This window comes from Eucyclogobius newberryi, unplaced genomic scaffold (assembly GCF_026437365.1).
Source record: "Eucyclogobius newberryi isolate DKJ021-1_F unplaced genomic scaffold, fEucNew1.0.hap1 SCAF_21, whole genome shotgun sequence".
In the NCBI taxonomy this organism is placed as follows: Eukaryota; Metazoa; Chordata; class Actinopteri; order Gobiiformes; family Gobiidae; genus Eucyclogobius; species Eucyclogobius newberryi.
The window spans coordinates 189,783-209,828 of record NW_027315846.1 but is presented as its reverse complement, the minus strand read 5'-3'; the positions used below and the strand labels follow the sequence as shown (position 1 = coordinate 209,828).

General features: G+C 47.3%; 2 protein-coding genes across 3 annotated transcripts in view; both read left to right on the top strand.

The window, feature by feature from the left end:
- Window positions 1-20: 20 nt before the first annotated feature.
- The window catches only part of LOC140370314 (serine/threonine-protein phosphatase 2A 56 kDa regulatory subunit epsilon isoform), a 42,545-nt gene continuing 22,519 nt past the window's right edge, over window positions 21-20,046 (top strand). Inside the window, exons 1-2 of one of the 2 annotated variants that reach the window (XM_072457428.1) lie at window positions 21-195; window positions 13,251-13,411. In XM_072457428.1, coding sequence (XP_072313529.1) covers window positions 167-195; window positions 13,251-13,411 — 190 coding nt within the window. In that variant the 5' untranslated portion in view covers window positions 21-166. Of the gene's footprint in view, window positions 196-6,149; window positions 6,172-13,250; window positions 13,412-20,046 lie in introns of those variants that run through there. The other variant, XM_072457427.1, reaches the window with a different exon arrangement.
- Window positions 8,003-9,480, top strand: LOC140370569 (uncharacterized). The gene is made up of 2 exons (XM_072457753.1): window positions 8,003-8,101; window positions 8,227-9,480. The coding sequence occupies exons 1-2, from the start codon at window positions 8,003-8,005 to the stop codon at window positions 9,478-9,480; spliced, it is 1,353 nt and encodes a 450-aa protein (XP_072313854.1).

The window sequence follows — 20,046 nt, the reverse complement described above, 5'->3', positions numbered from 1 at the left end:
CCCGCGTCTCTCCCGCAGAGGATCCAGCGGGGAACCGAAGGCCGTGAGCTCCGGAGCGGATCGCGGGACCGTCATCGCGTCCACACGGCGGCTGCAGCTCGCGGACTCCTGCGCTCCGTCTGTCAGCCTGTAGCATTAGCATTAGCCACTGCTGCTAGCGCCTGGGATGATGGGTGATCGCCCGAACCAGCCCAGGTACACGACCCCCGCGTCCCGGTACACGACCCCCGCGTCCACCGTCCACCCGCGTCCCACTGTCCACTGTCCACGCGCGGCTTTGCACTCCTGTTTGTGTTGTATAAGTAATGGCAGTAATAGTAGTAGTAGTAGTAGTAGTAGTAGCAGTAGTAGTAGTAGTTGTAGTACTTCTGAGGACATGCCCCGTCCAATTCCCCAAGTATCGATCCCACACGTCCTGAAGTGTCCTCGGGCTTTACTCCGTTTATCTGGACCACTTTTGTCTTGTATATTCCATGTTCATTTACACAGTATTTTTTGAATAACAATTAAAATATCTCTCTTATAAACTTCATTGAAAACAACGCCGCGCGCGCAGTCGCCGTGTGCACTTCATATTTAAACCACATTAAGTATTTTTTAACGCGCGTAAAGTGAAATAAAAGTGACTGTTTATGTTTCGTCCGAATGAAACTCGTCCTGCTGCGCGTTAGCTTCAGGCGGCTAATCGGGAAGCTAACCCGCGATAGCGTTAGCATCGGCGTTAGCTAGCGCAAGAAAACCCTATTTTCTCTACGAAACGCGCGTTGTTCGTGTCCAAACGGACGCGGGCATTTGTGAAACACCGCGGCGATGTTTTATAGACATCCGCGCGTCATCTGTCTGTCGTTAAAAGCGTAAAACCAGACGGTGTTGGCGTGAATCGGGAGCTAATGTTGCTAAGCTAACGCGGTGGAGCGCTGTCAAGTTTTGAATCTCGGAGGCCGCGACGCGGATCACAGACGCGGCTCGTGAGGAGTGCGTGTGTGCGGGGCGTTAATGCGGTGCGTGTGCGTGATTTTTTTTTCAGCACGATAACGCCGCGTTTCATGGCGGAAGCGCGCGGTGTGTAATGTTAAACCTGTGCATTTCGCTGCGTGCTTAAAATGGCATACGAGTCTTGCGTGTCTTTGCGGGACGAGCGCGCGGTACATGGCGGCTCCTGCGGACCCGCACCCACGCCGCAAGGACACGGTCTTCCACCCGCAACGCCGCGTTCGAACCCCGCGTCTGATCATTCATTTCCCGCAGAGACTCTGGACTAAAGTTGTGGTAAAATGTTATATTCGTGAGGAAGAGTTTTGTCTCATTATATCGCAGCATTTTCAGATATTATACAGAGTTAATCAGAATAATCGTGACGAGCCGATTGTTAAAAGTCGTTTTTTGTACCAACTTCTTTTTAAAAACAAAGACGCCGCATAATTATTGAATGAAAATGTCATAATATAATAGTACATTTCTTGGTTTCATCAATAATACACTTCTAAAAAGACTTCAGTCGCATTTTTCTACATGTTTTGGTTGAATATATGACTAAAGTTATGGTTAGTCTCCTCCGGGTTTATAAAGCTTAAAGATGCACTATGTAACATTTGTTACTCGTCTCCATGGAGATGTCATCGCTTTAGAACGTTCCACAGTGTCTCATCAAACGTATCCATCGTCCATTTCATCAATTATAAGTGTTTTTGTCGCCTTCAAAGACGAGTACTCGTTTGTCACTGGCTCAGGGCCTTTAATGCCACTGTGGAACATTTCAGGCAAAACTATGACACAAAGAAAAGCAGGTGGCGCTCAAACATGTATTTAAACTTTCCTGTGCAGCTCTGACACCTTAAACTGTAACTAAGAATAATTAAGTGATCAATCTGGTGTTTTAGATTAAACAAATGTTGCAAAAAACTTGAATGAGATTTTTCCCACATTTGATTGAGATGAAGCTAAATTGCTGCTGCTTCATAGAATATATTTCAATATTTTAACGTCCTTTCTGCTGAAACCTCTTTTCTCGGCCCATGTTTAGTTCAGAAAAGCATCATTTGAATATGAAATGATACTTTTGAAATCACATTAATTATCGTCGTTTGTAAGAAAATCGATGAAAGTGTGAAACTGTTTGGTTTGAATGAGATGAAAGTGCAGTACAGTGTGGTGTGAGACGGTGAAGAACTGTATTTAGACTCTTTAGTGTTCACTTTTAAGACCTGCCTTGTGCTTATCACTCTTGAACTTTGACCTTTGGTGAAAGTCACTTTGAACCAGGAAGTGCGCGATGACTTTCCTTCCGTGGTCAGAGTCTCGTGAAGAACAAGCGACTTTAAGAACCTTTAATATCGTTATAATCGCTGCTTTTGCCTTTTAGAGTGATTCGGGCGCGTTTCCCCCTTCCCCCCAGACACGCCCACTCCGTCCTCAGATTGGACACTTCTTCAGCCTCGTCCTGAAGAAGAGTAAAGAAGTTTAAACAGATCCTCTGCTCTTCAGTCGAGCGTCACTGGAGATGGTTCAGGATTTATGGATCTGGTGTTTGAACGCTTCTGTAATCCACACGTTTACTGCTTTCAATCATGTGTTTCTGCCTCCTCCTGTCCTCCTCCTGTCCTCCTCCTGTCCTCCTGCTCCTCCTGTCCTCCTCCTGTCCTCCTCCTGTCCTCCTCCTGTCCTCCTGTCCTCCTGCTCCTCCTGTCCTCCTCCTCCTCCTGTCCTCCTCCTGTCCTCCTCCTCCTCCTGCTCCTCCTGTCCTCCTCCTGTCCTCCTCCTCCTCCTGTCCTCCTCCTCCTCCTGTCCTCCTCCTGTCCTCCTCCTGTCCTCCTCCTCCTGTCCTCCTCCTCCTGTCCTCCTCCTGTCCTCCTCCTCCTCCTGTCCTCCTCCTGTCCTCCTCCTGTCCTCCTCTCGTCCCCCTCCTCCTCCTCTCGTCCCCCTCCTCCTCCTCTCGTCCCCCTCCTCCTCCTCTCGTCCCCCTCCTGTCGTCCTCTCGTCCTCCTCATCCTCTTCCCGTCCTCCTCGTCCTCTTCTTCGCGTCCTCCTCTTCTTCGCGTCCTCCTCTTCTTTGCGTCCTCCTCTTCTTTGCGTCCTCCTCTTCTTTGCGTCCTCCTCTTCTTCGCGTCCTCGTCTTCCCGTCCTCCTCTTCTTCCCGTCCTCTTCTTCTTCCCGTCCTCCTCTTCTTCCCGTCCTCGTCCTCTTCCCATCCTCGACCCGTCCTCTTCTTCCCGTCCTCTTCCCGTCCTTGTCTTCCCGTCTTTGTCTTCCCGTCCTCTTCTCTTCCCGTCCTTGTCCTCTTGTCCGGGACAGTGCAGAAGCAGCTTTCATTTCCAACCTTCTTCTTCTTCTAGTTCCACTTCTTCTTTCACGTCGTCATTACGGGGGTTTTTGTGTTGCAATTTGAGGCAAAAAATGAATTTAATCCATTTTGTAATAAAGTAAAAGTGAAGCGCTGTCGCTCGACTAAACAAAAGGCTAAAGACGAGTCTCACAGACGAGCTTCAGTCTGATCTGCTGGGATTTGTGAGGGTTTGTTTGGTTCCATTTGGATCTGTTTGGTTCCATTTGGTTCTCTTTGGTGAGATGATGTTCCAGATACACAAATGTCCTCCTTAAGGATGTAAAGGATGTAAATCATGCAACAACGACACAAATATCATGATATCTCTAACATCTGACCTGTCACAATATGTCACACTACAAGAGCAGCGTGAACGACATAGACCATGATCCTTTGCTCCCGCTCAGTGCAGTCACCATGACGACATGACTAATTCAGCACGCATTTATTACATTTGATCTTAATTCTATGGAATATGACGGTTATTTTGTGCAGTCATTCCCACAATATCACCGTGAAAAGGTAAAGGCATCGCCTTAAACTATCGTTCCATCTCCTCGACTCCGTTAAAGCTGCTCTGAGTCACTTTACTGCAGCGTTGTGAAAATACAATGTCAGAACAGAACCAAAAGCGTTTATTTTCATGTTGTTTGTATTGAAATAAGACGATATAAACGCATATATACACATTTAAACACATGTAAACGCATTTAAAGTTGCCTAACATAAAAAAGATCCAGGGTTTCTCAGGAGAGTCGTCTTCGTGTCGATGTCGTGTTTTAAGATAAGATAAGATAAGATATTCCTTTATTGTCCCACATGGGGAAATTTCATTGGTGCAACGCAGGTAGATACAGAGGTAGATACAGAAGAACAGATCACTTATAGGAAGTCTGAAAAACACTTTCAGTAGAAGATCTCCTATAAATAAATAAAAACTCCCATAGACAAATAAATACGTTTTGGTTCATTATTTACACGTAGCTTAAAGTATGATCAGTCTTTAGGTTAAAAAGTCCAAGTTTGTTTATATAATTCCGTCGTGCTTTTGGCTTTTGTGATGATAGATGTTTTAAAGTATTTTAAACCTCGCTGAATGTGGCTTATCACTTTTATTAAGATTATTCCACGGTTCAAACTGGTCATTTCTAAACTCTAGACTTATATTCAGAGATAAACAAACATTACAATTTATAATGGACCAGTTAGATCTGACAGAAATCAAAGCTGTGGATAAAAACGGACTAAAATCTACGACGACACTTCTACACTTCATATACGATCGCCCGATGGTGAAGAACGTGTTATTTTCACGTAAAAGTCCCATAAATGACTTTGTTTGATCGAATCTGTTGGTTTTAGCGAGACGAACGTCCAATTGCCCGCTTCGCTCGCACCCCCGTCCAATCAGGTCGCAGAACATGAACAGGAGGCGGACCCGAGAAGATGAATGATCATTTTAATATTTTTAGACTTTTCTACTCACTATTGTAGAAGTGAAAACGACAACGATCCGGACGAGAAACGGATAAAGCTCGAGACAAATGACAACTCGAGCCAGATTCTGTCGATTGTTTGAGGTTTATTGATTATGCATCAAATAAAGGTGTAAATATGTTGTTTTATTGTCATTTTACTTTCTACTCGTGTTCACGGAGCACGTTTTGAGCTCAGAAATGACACGCTCGACGACGCTTTCTTCAGGATAATCACTTTCCCCGACGTGTTTAAGGTCGTATCGTCGTAAAAACCTGACGCCAAACGAGCCGACGGTGCATTAAAAACTTCCATCTTTACGTTATCGTTCCCATAGAAACGTGTGTGAGTTTTTGGCACATGTTGTTCTGCTCCTTCGGCTGAACTTCCTGTACACTCCCTTCCTCTCAGACTTTAGGAAGGACAGAAAACTAGCGCCGTTAGCTTCAGTCGTAGCGGTAAACGTAGAAGTCGTTAAGTCGATTAATCGTTTTATTTCGATTTAAAATGGGTCGAGCGCAAAAATGAGAAGGCTGAACTCTTTTTAGATCATTTATACGTAAAAGATGCAGATTAAACGCACAATTCGGAAGAAGAAAAAAAAAAACGACTGTCTTTACACATAAATACATCTTTTTCTACATTTACCGTAGTTTCTAGACTAAGTTGCACCTTTTCATAGTTTGGCCGGAGCGTCTTGTATGTGACATATTAATTTGTTATTTTCACACTGACGACCACCAGAGGGCGCTCTAAGCTCTGAGCGACGCAGAAGAAGAATCTGCTCTTCCTCTGGAGTTTGTGGAGTTGTTCAGAAGTGACGCAGAGGAAGAAGAATTCAGTGGATTTGGCTGTGAACGACGAGCATTTTGACAAACTTCCCTCTGAACATGTGACTTTAAGCTCCGCCTCTGGGATGTTCCCTCTTTCCTGCTCTTCATCCGTCACGAGATGAGCTTCTGTTTCACGCTTGTTTTGAATACATTCATAATATTTGTCCAGATTATAAACGCACAGATATGATATAGATATTATTCTCTTCTGGTGTAGAAGCTTTGGTTGTTGCGTTGTTTAATTTCTTGATTATAATAATTCTCTTTCATTTGATTATCTCTGACAATCTGGTGCTGTTCTGTGACCACTGTAAACCTTAAACCGCTCCACTTTTTATAATCCCTCTCTCTCTCTCCCTCCTCCCTCTCTCGCTCGCCCCTCTCTCTCTCTGTTACATAATCCTGAGCAGCAGCCGTTGAATGTTGAATCCTCCTTTTCTTTTCTCGTCTTGATTCGTTGTGTTGTGGATCTCACTCTGGACAAACTCTCAGAGGTGGGACTATGGTGGTGACGGGGGACGTCTGTGCCCCTCTGAGCGGGTAAGGACCCCGCTTCAGATCCGCTTCAGACCACGCTTCAGACCACGCTTCAGACCCGCCTCAGACCCGCTTCAGACCACGCTCAGACCCGCTTCAGACCCGCCTCAGACCCGCTCAAGACCACGCTCAGACCCGCTTCAGACCACGCTTCAGACCACGCTCAGACCCGCCTCAGACCCGCTTCAGACCACGCTCAGACCCGCCTCAGACCCGCTTCAGACCACGCTTCAGACCCGCCTCAGACCCGCTTCAGACCCGCTTCAGACCACGCTCAGACCCGCTTCAGACCACGCTCAGACCCGCCTCAGACCCGCTTCAGACCACGCTTCAGACCACGCTCAGACCCGCCTCAGACCCGCCTCAGACCCGCTTCAGACCCGCTTCAGACCACGCTCAGACCCGCTCAAGACCCGCTTCAGACCACGCTCAGACCCGCTCAAGACCACGCTTCAGACCCGCTTCAGACCACGCTCAGACCCGCTTCAGACCCGCCTCAGACCCGCCTCAGACCCGCCTCAGACCCGCTTCAGACCCGCCTCAGACCCGCTTCAGACCCGCCTCAGACCCGCTCAAGACCACGCTTCAGACCCGCTTCAGACCCGCTTCAGACCCGCCTCAGACCCGCCTCAGACCCGCTTCAGACCCGCTTCAGACCCGCCTCAGACCCGCTTCAGACCCGCTTCAGACCCGCCTCAGACCCGCTTCAGACCCCGCCTCAGACCCGCTTCAGACCACGCTCAAGACCACGCCTCAGACCCGCTTCAGACCCGCTCAAGACCACGCTTCAGACCCGCTTCAGACCCGCTTCAGACCCCGCCTCAGACCCGCTTCAGACCCGCTTCAGACCCGCCTCAGACCCGCTTCAGACCCGCCTCAGACCCCGCCTCAGACCCCGCCTCAGACCCGCCTCAGACCCGCTTCAGACCACGCTCAGACCCGCCTCAGACCACGCTCAGACCCGCTTCAAACCACGCCTCAGACCCGCCTCAGACCCGCTTCAGACCACGCTCAGACCCGCTCAAGACCACGCTCAGACCCGCTCAAGACCACGCTTCAGACCACGCTTCAGACCACGCTCAGACCCGCCTCAGACCCGCTTCAGACCCGCTTCAGACCCGCTTCAGACCCGCCTCAGACCCGCTTCAGACCACGCTCAGACCCGCTCAAGACCACGCTTCAGACCCGCTTCAGACCCGCTTCAGACCCGCTTCAGACCCGCCTCAGACCCGCTTCAGACCCGCTTCAGACCCCGCCTCAGACCCGCTTCAGACCCCGCCTCAGACCCGCTTCAGACCCGCTTCAGACCCGCCTCAGACCCGCCTCAGACCCGCCTCAGACCCGCTTCAGACCCGCCTCAGACCCGCTTCAGACCCCGCCTCAGACCCGCTTCAGACCACGCTCAGACCCGCTCAAGACCACGCTTCAGACCACGCTCAGACCCGCTTCAGACCCGCCTCAGACCCGCTTCAGACCCGCTTCAGACCCGCCTCAGACCCGCCTCAGACCCCGCCTCAGACCCGCTTCAGACCACGCTCAGACCCGCTCAAGACCCGCTTCAGACCCGCTTCAGACCCGCCTCAGACCCGCTTCAGACCCGCCTCAGACCCGCTTCAGACCCCGCCTCAGACCCCGCCTCAGACCCGCCTCAGCAGGCTTTTAGCTAGAGGGCCGTCTTCCCGTCTTTTGGACGGTGTCTCTCGACATGTGGACGGGCATTTTCGAGGGCAAGCCTTTTCAAGGCATTTTCAAGGGCGCCATGACAGTTTAGTGTTTACAAGTGAAAATTTGCATGCTGCGCGCTGATTGGTCGTCAAAATTTGTGTGCTTGGCTATGATTGGCTGCCGAGCCGTGGTCTGGAAAATGCCGAAGCTCCACGGACAAATACCATGTCAAATACCGCCGCTCCTGCAGAGTGTGCTCCAGATCGCCGTGCGGGCGCCTCCGCGTTGAAAGCGCCGCTTTATTTTGTAAAAGCAGCGAAAAAAAGTTGTGACCCACATGTTGGGTTTCCAAAAAAAATTAAGCCCACATTTTAAGGTGTTTTCAAATCCTAGCTAAAAGCCTGCGCTTCAGGCCCCGCTTCAGGCCCCGCTTCAGGCCCCGCTTCAGGCCCCGCTTCAGGCCCCGCTTCAGGCCCCGCTTCAGACCACGCTTCAGGCCCCGCTTCAGACCACGCTTCAGGCCCCGCTTCAGGCCCCGCTTCAGACCACGCTTCAGGCCCCGCTTCAGGCCCCGCTTCAGGCCCCGCTTCAGGCCCCGCTTCAGACCACGCTTCAGGCCCCGCTTCAGACCACGCTTCAGGCCCCGCTTCAGACCACGCTTCAGGCCCCGCTTCAGGCCCCGCTTCAGGCCCCGCTTCAGGCCCCGCTTCAGACCCCGCTTCAGACCACGCTTCAGGCCCCGCTTCAGGCCCCGCTTCAGACCCCGCTTCAGGCCCCGCTTCAGGCCCCGCTTCAGGCCACGCTTCAGGCCCCGCTTCAGGCCCCGCTTCAGGCCCCGCTTCAGGCCACGCTTCAGGCCCCGCTTCAGGCCCCGCTTCAGGCCCCGCTTCAGGCCCCGCTTCAGGCCCCGCTTCAGACCACGCTTCAGACCACGCTTCAGGCCCCGCTTCAGGCCACGCTTCAGGCCCCGCTTCAGACCACGCTTCAGACCACGCTTCAGGCCCCGCTTCAGGCCCCGCTTCAGACCACGCTTCAGGCCCCGCTTCAGACCACGCTTCAGACCACGCTTCAGGCCCCGCTTCAGACCACGCTTCAGGCCCCGCTTCAGGCCCCGCTTCAGGCCCCGCTTCAGGCCCCGCTTCAGACCACGCTTCAGGCCCCGCTTCAGGCCCCGCTTCAGGCCCCGCTTCAGGCCCCGCTTCAGGCCCCGCTTCAGGCCCCGCTTCAGGCCCCGCTTCAGACCACTCTTCAGGCCCCGCTTCAGGCCCCGCTTCAGGCCCCGCTTCAGGCCCCGCTTCAGGCCCCGCTTCAGGCCCCGCTTCAGGCCCCGCTTCAGACCCCGCTTCAGACCACGCTTCAGGCCCCGCTTCAGGCCCCGCTTCAGGCCCCGCTTCAGACCACGCTTCAGACCACGCTTCAGACCACGCTTCAGGCCACGCTTCAGGCCCCGCTTCAGGCCCCGCTTCAGGCCCCGCTTCAGACCACGCTTCAGGCCCCGCTTCAGGCCCCGCTTCAGGCCCCGCTTCAGGCCCCGCTTCAGGCCCCGCTTCAGGCCACGCTTCAGACCACGTTTCAGAGCCGGGTCTTGTCGGGTCCACAGTCCTCAGAGCCGGTTACATCTGGGAGAATTCCTCTGTTCGTCCTTAATTCAGTCGTGTTTTTAAAAGGTCGTTTGTGGTGAAAAGTGTTCAGAGAAATGATGAATAACGCGTCCGTTTCTTAGATTCGCTTTAACTTTAAACTGACTCGTGTCTTATTGTGTCTGTGTTCATATTTACAGCTGTTTTATTTAAATAAGTCTGGTAAATACTAATTCATCCTTTGAAGAATAAAAGTATAATAATACTAAGATTACGACCTCATTTTAGACAATAGAATTAGACTTTAACACAATAACTGTTTCTTGCTGTATTTTGTTCAACTTGTCAGAAAAAGACAAATTTTTAGCCATTTTAGCCATTTCTTTTTTCAGAAACGAAGCCTGTTCAAACGAATATTTAGATTTAATATGTATTTAGTTTTGATGAGTGTTATTTAACGTGCTAAAGTCACAATGATGATAAAAGCTGCTGTTAGCTGTTAGCCGTTAGCATGGGTGGTATTTCCATGTCATCTCTGCATTAGCTAACTTCATAAATCTCTTGTAGCTCGTTATTGAGCTGCAGACGGTGGAATAATTAGCATCTATGACTCATTAATGATGGTGACAAATGTAAGTCTTAAAATGTCTTTATTGATGTTTGTGTTTTATGGCCGGGTTTATTCAAATCCTCCTTTAGCGTAACCGTGACATAACCTAAACCTGCGTTTACCATATTTTAAAATGTTTTGTGCAGGAGCTTTATTAGTTTATTTATTTATTTATTGTCGTTTGTCCAGATTTTGTCTTTAAAACCTTAAACTCGCTCTCTTTAGTATCCAAACTAAGCGTCGCTCCAGAAGTTTAGATTAGAATCATTTCACCACAATGTGTTTAAATGTATTTAACGGTATCTAAGGGTGCTCTATGTCACTGTCTCTTGTTTAGTCCTGGTTTGGCCCTGGTTTGGCCCTGGTTTAGCTCTGGTTTAGTCCCCGTTTAGACCCGGTTTAGCTCTGGTTTAGCTCCGGTTTAGCTCCGGTTTAGCTCTGATTTAGACCTGGTTTAGCTCTGGTTTAGACCTGGTCTCGCCTGTATTTAGCCGGACCGCTCTGACCCTTGTAACTCCTTAGCGTTAGCTGTTAGCGTTAGCGCTGAGAGGAAGTGGTCGTTGTTGTTGTTTTATGGCGGTTGGCATCCAATTGTTGCATTACCGCCAGACTTTATTCCTCAGACTTTTTGTCAGGATCAGATCCTGGACTTAAGAGTTCAAAGCAGTAGAACAAGCATCACACAGACTTAAACCTGCTAAAGTCACATAAACTCACACACGCGTTCTGTCCTTTTACGGATGGAATAAAGGTGTAAATATGGCGACTGAAGCTTCTAGACAGAGAATATTTACGAATAACGTGTACTTTTGATCAAATGAGATGTTTATTTTATTTTTTTGACATTTTGGTTGAACAATGCAACTATTTTTGTCATAAAAGCTCTTTTTGTCTGTGTTTTAGAGTCTGTTTAGTCCAGAGAACAAGGATCAGCTGCTTCTGTCACAGGCTTTTAGAAAGAGCCCCGTCCTCCCATATTTTGGACCCGATATTTTATGAATAAATCTTAGGAAAAAAAGGGAAGCGTTTGACAGTCGTCCGACTTTACTGTTTACAAGTGAAAATGTGCATGCTGCGCGCTGATTGGTCGATGAAATGTGTCGTCGCATTGTCTGCCCCCGTACCCCCGGACGAGGTGTTTTCAAGTCCTGTCTAAAAGCACGTCTGTCACGATGTTCCACAGCTCCAGCTTTTGTCCAAGTCGTCCAGAATATTAATTTAGTTTTTTTTTAACCGGATCATTCTGTTCAGACGACGTTAGAATGTACATGTTGTTGATGCAGGCTTTTAGATGGGATTAAAAAACACTTCGTCCAAAGAGATTTGTCCACAAAATGTACTTAAAAAATGTGATAATGATCACACTTTACCACTTACGAGCGGCGCATCGTGCCGTATTTTCCGACGTTTTAACTAAATAAAGCGGCGCTTTTAGCGCCGTCTGACGTTATGGCGTGCGTGCCGTGGATCCCTTGGTTCCTTCTTTCGTTTCATTCTGTCAACTTGAGTGGAAGTGTCATTGACAGATTAAAATAACCCTGTTTGGGAGATCTTCGTCAGTTTAATGCGGTGTCGATGAAATTCTGTCAAAGTGCGCGAAAAAAATGTAGAGCTTCGGAAATCTCCGGAATAGGGCTCGACAGCCAATCAGAGCCAAGCACACGCAAATGTCGTTGACCAATCAGCGCGCAACATGCACATTTTCACTTGTAACTGTTATGGCGGACTATCGCCAAACGCTTCCCGGCCCAATTTAATGATAATCCCTTTTTTTCTAAGATTTATTATTAAAAATGACCCCATCCTGGCACTCAAATAACATTTCTAAATACCCTGTTCTAAATACGGGAAGTCGGGCCCCTAGCTAAAAGCCTGTTTGAATGTTCTGCCTGTGCTGTGAGCGCAGATGCAGTGGAAGAAGAGAACACACAGATGTTGAATAATGATGATTTAAAAATGTCTCTCGTTTTTGTTCAGGACTTTAATCTTGAAAGACTTATCAGGGTTTTAACCTCCTGTTCTATGCAACATTTACAGGACTTTTTCCCATGTATCACCGTGGCGACGGCTCTAACTTTAACACTCTGAAACCCGTGGACAGAGCAAAGGTTTGCGAGAAGCTCTTTCTCCTCGTTCCTGCTTTACCGAACGAGGAGAGTGAACGAAGTGTGTGTGTGCGCGTGCGTGTGTGCCGCGAGCGAGAGCCGCGAGCGAGCGAGAGCCGCGAGCGAGCGAGAGCCGCGAGCGAGCGAGAGCCGCGAGCGAGCGAGAGCCGCGAGAGCCGCGAGCGAGCGAGAGCCGCGAGCGAGCGAGAGCCGCGAGCGAGCGAGAGCCGCGAGTGAGCGAGAGCCGTGAGGTCAAACCTTTCAGCCTCGTCTCTCTTCTTCCCCGTCGTCTCCTCGGGCGTCTCTGGTCACATAAAGACTCTGTCCTCTCTCTCGTTTCTCTGTTCCACTCTGATGCTCAGACTCTAAACCGGGACGCTGCCGTTTGTCTTTGTGAACCGCGTTCCCAGAACCAGAGGTCACAGGGGTCAGCGCGAAAAATCACAACATCGTGAAACGTTCATCGTGGCTCTGTTTTTAAGAGTCAGCGACTGGCCCCGGGTCTGTCAAAGTTCAGCCTTTTTTAGTCCTTGTTTTATGTTGTTTTTAGTCCTGGTTTAGTCCTGGTTTGGCCGATGTACTGTATTTCAAATACCGTATTTTCTGGACTACAAGTCCTTTTTCATAGTTTTGGCCGGGGTGCGACTTATATTTATACTTATATGTATACTTATACTCCCGAGCAACTTGTATGTGATATTATTTGTTATGTTCACACTTATTTCATTCTCCAGTGCGACTTTTTTTCTTCTCTATTATGCATTTTTTTTGCTGGTGCGACTTATACTCTGGAAAATGCGGTAAACACGACCACGAGGCGTAACGTACACTTTATTGTGATTCCCACACACTGCGATACATGATTGTGATTCGATATATATTATTGAATTATTCAAGTTTTGCAATACTTAATGAATGAAATAGAAAATACAGTTTCCATAAATGCTAAACGTAGTGAAAGCGTAAATATACTTTTACGACGACCATGTGACATCATCCTGACAAACAGTACATTGTATGAAGTAAAAGTATAAATGTATGCTGGATATTAGATCTGACCCCGTGTGGGCCCCTGGAGGACGGGTCAAACGCAGACTAAACCCCTCCCCCTCTCTTCCTCAGGGCCATGTCGTCTGCGGCCACCACAGCGCCCTCTGTGGACAAAGTGGACGGCTTCTCGCGGAAGTCGGTGCGGAAGGCAAAGCAGAAACGCTCGCAGAGCTCGTCCCAGTTCCGCTCGCAGGGGAAACCCATCGAGCTAACGCCGCTGCCGCTGCTCAAAGGTAAGAGAGCGCTAGACGAGCCACGCCCCCCACGAGCCACGCCCCCCACGAGCCAGATCTGCTGATGGCTCTGGTTTAGCCCTGGTTTAGCCCTGCATTAACCCTGCTTTAGTCCTGCTTTAGAAGTTTGAAGTTGGAACGAATCAACTTTGAGAAAACATCTTTTCTCCGAGTTCCGAGGACGATGCAGCGTCAGTCCCACATCGAACACATCACTGCTCGATACGTTTATCATTTCTGCTGCTGCTGTTGCCTTTTACCACTATGAAAAGTTACTTCTGATACTTCTGCCACTATTGCCACTACTACAAGACAAGTACTGCTGAAAAGACTGGAGCGATGTAGCTTTATTGCTTTGCCCTTTGAGATTATTTATGTGGATGTTTGTGTTGACTAACCTGCTGCTCGGGACGATGAATCAACCTGTAGTACTGTTCTGTACTACTGTAGTACTGTTCTGTACTACTGTAGTACTGTTCTGTACTACTGTAGTACTGTTCTGTACTACTGTAGTACTGTTCAGTAGTACTGTAGTACTGTTCTGTACTACTGTAGTACTGTACTGTAGTACTGTTCTGTAGTACTGTAGTACTGTACTGTAGTACTGTTCTGTAGTACTGTTCTGTAGTACTGTTCTGTACTACTGTAGTACTGTACTGTAGTACTGTTCTGTACTACTGTAGTACTGTTCTGTACTACTGTAGTACTGTTCTGTACTACTGTAGTACTGTTCTGTACTACTGTAGTACTGTTCTGTACTACTGTTCTGTAGTACTGTTCAAATCAAATCAAATCAAATCAATTTATTTTTGTAAGGCCCAAAATCACAACAACAGTTGCCTCTGAGGGCCACAGGGAGAAATTAATCAACAATGTCTGTGGTGGCGATGGAGTCAGACAATGTCTGTGGTGGCGATGAAGTCAGACAATGTCTGTGGTGGCGAGGGACGATGTCCCAGGGTCCTCTGTCCTTAGACTCTCCTTCTCGGCCAGGAAAAACTACAAAAAAAACCTCTTTGGGAAAAAAGCGTAGAAACCTGGAGGAGTTCCAGTGAAGGAGAGATCCCACTCTCACAGACGGACAGACGGACACGAGGAGACTGGAGCTGGACCCACTCTTCAGGCAGAAGAGGGACCGTCTGAGTCGAGCTGGACCCACTCTTCAGGCAGAAGAGGGACCGTCTGAGTCGAGCTGGACCCACTCTTCAGGCAGAAGAGGGACCGTCGGAGGCGAGCTGGACCCACTCTTCAGGCAGAAGAGGGACCGACTGAGGCGAACTGGAGCCACTCTTCAGGCAGATGAGGGACCGTCCACACAGGGCAGGGACCACTTCACCAGGGGAGGGGCATCTGGGTCCACAGGTCCTCAGGAGTGAGAGAAAGAAAAGAAGGCGGAGTACTGTTCTGTAGTACTGTAGTACTGTTCTGTAGTACTGTTCTGTAGTACTGTTCTGTACTACTGTAGTACTGTACTGTACTACATTATTCTTTAATGACAAAGTTCAGGGCATTAAAAATGCTATAAATCCCACAATGTAAAAAATTACCCTAAAACCACCAAGACACTTAGAGCTAACTCACTTTGCACCAGTAACTGACAAAACTGTCCATGAGATCATCACCAGTCTGAGTTCATCTACATGCTGCCTTGATGTGTTACCCACCAAATTTCTAAAGTCTGTGCTGAACAGTTTGTTAGCACCACTCACTCACATAGTTAACATGTCACTTCAATCTGGAACATTCCCAATGTCTTTGAAAACTGCGGTCATAAAGCCTCTCCTAAAGAAGAGCAGTCTTGATGCTGCAGTACTGAGTCATTACCGGCCCATCTCTAATCTGCCATTTTGGGGCAAATTCCTTGAAAAGGTTGTTTACCAACAGCTCACAGATTTCCTCTTAATAAACAACTCATTTGATGTTTTTCAGTCAGGTTTTAGACCTCATCACAGCACTGAGACTGCTCTTGTCAAGGTGACAAATGACATCCGCCTGAACACTGACACGGGCAAAGCCTCAGTCTTAATTCTGTTAGATCGTGGGATCCTCTTACAGAGACTAGAGGACTGGGTGGGCATCACTGGCACTGCCCTAAACTGGTTAAGGTCCTATCTGGAAGACAGGAAGTACTTTGTTGAAATTGGTAGCTGTGTCTCAGACCACATGACCCTGACCTGTGGAGTGCCCCAAGGGTCAGTCCTGGGTCCCCTTCTGTTCAACCTCTACATGCTGCCGTTAGGTCAGTTGATACGCAGTGAAAATGTGTCCTATCACAATTATGCAGACGACACTCAGATCTATGTTTCACTTTCGGCAGGTGACTATGGACCAGTAGATTCACTCTGTCACTGCATCCAACAGATCAGTTTGTGGATGCAAAACAACTTTCTCCAGCTGAACTCAGACAAGACTGAAATAATCGTTTTTGGCCCACAGAAACAAAGAGAAAGTGTTAGCGGTCACCTCCAGAGTCTCGCTCTAAAACCTACAAACCAAGTTAGAAATCTGGGGGTAATAATGGACTCAGACTTGAACTTTAATAGCCACGTCAAATCAATAACATCAGCAGCTTTTTACCATCTAAAAAACATTGAAATATAGTGTCAAAACCAGATTTAGAGAGACTTATCCATGCGTTTGTCTCCAGTAGATTAGACTACTGTAACGGCCGCTCACTGGTCTCTCCAAACGAGCTGTAAAACAGCTGCAGTACATCCAGAACGCTGCTGCTCGGGTCCTGACTAGAACCAGGAAGTATGATCACATTAGTCCTGTTCTCAGGTCTCTGCACTGCCCCCTGTGGCTCAGAGAATAGACTTTAAAGCAGCTCTGCTTGTGTACAAGTCTCTCCATGGCCTAGCACCAAAGTACATCTTGGATATGTTAGTGCCATATGAACCATCTCGGACTCTGAGGACCTCAGGGACCGGCCTCCTGCTGGTGTCCAGAGTCAGGACTAAACATGGGGAATCTGCGTTTCAGTTTTATGCAGCTAAAATCTGGAACAGTCTTCCTGAAGATGTGAGACAGGTTCTACTCTGACAATGTTCAAATCTAAGCTAAAAACAGTTTTGTTTAGCTGCGCATATGACTGAAAGGATTTTTTCTTTCCACTCTACTCTTTTGTTTGTGATTTTATTAGTTTAGGAAATCAGTTGGATTGATAATTTTTAATTTAGTTAATTTTATTGTATTTCTGTTTCTGTCATTTCTTTGTGATTTGAATGCATTGTTCCTGCTGTGAAGCACTTTGAATTGCCTTGTGTATGAAATGTGCTCTACAAATAAACTTGCCTTGCCTTACTGTAGTACTGTACTGTAGTACTGTACTGTAGTACTGTAGTACTGTTCTGTACTACTGTAGTACTGTTCTGTAGTACTGTTCTGTAGTACTGTTCTGTAGTACTGTAGTACTGTTCTGTAGTACTGTACTGTAGTACTGTAGTACTGTTCTGTACTACTGTAGTACTGTTCTGTAGTACTGTTCTGTAGTACTGTTCTGTAGTACTGTAGTACTGTTCTGTAGTACTGTTCTGTAGTACTGTAGTACTGTACTGTAGTACTGTACTGTAGTACTGTAGTACTGTTCTGTACTACTGTAGTACTGTTCTGTAGTACTGTTCTGTAGTACTGTTCTGTAGTACTGTAGTACTGTTCTGTACTACTGTAGTACTGTTCTGTAGTACTGTTCTGTACTACTGTAGTACTGTTCTGTACTACTGTAGTACTGTTCTGTACTACTGTAGTACTGTTCTGTACTACCAGGCTGCGAAATAAACGGGGGCCCGCAAGCAGTTGAATCTCCGGCGGGCCCGCGGTTTGAAATAGGAGGGGGCCCGCCGAAAAAAAATCAAGATTTAACTAGTAATTTGGCCATATTCGGGGCATTTTCATCGTTTTGACAGACGCGCTTCTCATTGGCCGAGCGGTCTCCCTGATGTAATATCGATGAAAGCGGGCATCTGATTGGCCGCTGCGTTCGTGTTGCGTTCACGTGTCCTCGGAAATGCCCGGTCTAATTTTCGGGGCAATGTAAGATAAGATAAAATAAGTTAATCCTTTAATGTCACACAGGGACATGTGGTTGTTCACTGCAGTAGAAACGGGAGGAAAGGACAGATTATAGGAAGTTTCAAAAACACACTCTTAAAGGGGGAATGGACCATTTTTTTTCAGCAAATTTTTTATCATATTTCCTTGTGGCGTGGATAAATCATTTGTCCTGCCACGTATCAATCATAAAACGCACCTATCGCTCACCTGCAGCCGCGTGCGGTTCATCCCCACGTTTCCGCGTGCCTAAGCGCATGGATCTATCATAATGTGGCGTGTGCGCGGGGGAGTGCGCGTGTGCGCGGGGGAGTGCGCGTGTGCGCGGGGGAGTGGCGTGTGCGCGGGGGAGTGGCGTGTGCGCGGGGGAGTGGGGGAGTGGCGTGTGCGCGGGGGAGTGGGGGAGTGGCGTGTGCACTTCCGCCTGCGTTCTCAAATCGCCGAAAAATCGTCCATTGCGCCTTTAATAGAACTCTTATGAACAAAAACAAAACTCTTATTAACAAAACTCCTCTGAGGAGGGGGGGGGACATAAAATAAAATAGATAAATAAAAAGATAAAAATAAGATAGTAAAATAATAGAATAAAATTAAAATAAAGTAAAAATAGCTAGCACAAGACTAGGTAATACTATTAGCAGGTAAGTAAACCGAATAAAAACAAAATAGAACACTCTTATTTACAGGTACAATGTATATATGTTAGTAGTTTATTTTGTAGGACGTGATTTCATATATTCCACAAGATCTCCTTTTGTCAAATGCTGTAAACAGTATTTATTTTAGAAGAAACATGATTATATTGAATTAAACAGTTTTAAAGATCATGATCTCTGGTTTATATGATTCAGTATTTGTGCTCTTCATATCAAATAACAGATAAAAGTACTTTAAATTGTTATACATGATAATAACCAGGTTTAAAACAACACATTTATCTTGTTCTTATGATGCCGCACGCTTGTGGGCCCCTGAAATTGCTGGGGGGCCCCTAACTTTGAAAATCTATTTCTCAGCCTGACTACTGTAGTACTGTTCTGTACTACTGTTCTGTACTACTGTACTACTGTTCTGTACTGTAGTACTGTTCTGTACTACTCTAGTACTGTTCTGTACTACTGTTCTGTACTGTAGTACTGTTCTGTACTACTGTACTACTGTTCTGTACTGTAGTACTGTTCTGTACTGTAGTACTACTGTAGTACTGTTCTGTACTACTGTAGTACTGTTCTGTAGTACCGAGTACTGTTCTGTAGTACTGTTCTGTACTACTCTAGTACTGTTCTGTACTACTGTAGTGCTGTTCTGTACTACTGTCGTTTCTGTAGTAGTCTTTTCTGTAGTTTCTGTAGTAGTCGTAGTTTCTGTATTTTCTGTAGTTTTTGTAGTAGTCGTAGTAGTCGTAGTTTCTGTAGTAGTCGTAATTTCTGTAGTAGTCGTAGTTTCTGTAGTAGTAGTCGTAGTTTCTGTAGTAGTAGTCGTAGTTTCTGTAGTAGTAGTCGTAGTTTCTGTAGTAGCAGTCGTAGTAGCAGTCGTAGTAGTCGTAGTTTCTGTAGTAGTAGTCGTAGTTTCTGTAGTAGCAGTCGTAGTAGTCGTAGTTTCTGTAGTAGGAGTCGTAGTTTCTGTAGTAGCAGTCGTAGTAGCAGTCGTAGTAGTCGTAGTTTCTGTAGTAGCAGTCGTAGTAGCAGTCGTAGTAGCAGTAGTAGTAGCAGTAGTAGTAGCAGTAGCAGTAGCAGTAGTAGTAGTAGTAGTAGTAGTAGTAGTAGTAGTAGTAGTTTCTGTAGTAGCAGTAGTAGTAGTAGTTTCTGTAGTAGTAGTAGTAGTAGTAGTTTCTGTAGTAGCAGTAGTAGTAGTAGTAGTTTCTGTAGTAGCAGTAGTAGTAGTAGTTTCTGTAGTAGTAGTAGTAGTAGTAGTTTCTGTAGTAGCAGTAGTAGTAGTAGTTTCTGTAGTAGCAGTAGTAGTAGTAGTTTCTGTAGTAGCAGTCGTAGTAGTAGTTTCTGTAGTAGTAGTTTCTGTAGTAGCAGTCGTAGTAGTTTCTGTAGTAGCAGTCGTAGTAGTTTCTGTAGTAGCAGTCGTAGTAGTTTCTGTAGTAGCAGTCGTAGTAGTTTCTGTAGTAGCAGTCGTAGTAGTTTCTGTAGTAGCAGTCGTAGTAGTTTCTGTAGTAGCAGTCGTAGTAGTCGTAGTTTCTGTCGTTTCTTAGTGGTGTTTTTTCCTGGGGGACGGCGGTGAATCTTTGGGGCCCCGAGTCGTCGCCATAAGAGCCTCACAGCTGCAGACACAAGAATGTAAATATAGAGACTTGTGTAATCGGACACAGCACCACGATGGGGCGCTCCGGTGCGAGCACATTTGCACACGCTGCTCCTTCCTTTTGTGCCATGGTTCAGGCTTCAGCTGCACAATGTGCACCAATGAAAATACCGACTTGTACATTACTTTAGTTTCATTTCACAAGAGAATAAAGGTCATTGTCCACTGAGGAAACTTTGTCTTTGACTCAATATTAAAACCACGTACAATGACGAGAACAGATACGCGAGTAAAAGGACGACATCGACACGTTATCCACAAATGTAACGTAATCC

Bases quoted from the DNA above. Each gene is read 5' to 3' on its own strand.
- LOC140370569 (XM_072457753.1), top strand. From the start codon at position 8,003: ATGATTGGCTGCCGAGCCGTGGTCTGGAAAATGCCGAAGCTCCACGGA. The intron at 8,102-8,226 runs GTGCGGGCGCCT...TTCAAATCCTAG, and splicing joins AGAGTGTGCTCCAGATCGCC to CTAAAAGCCTGCGCTTCAGG.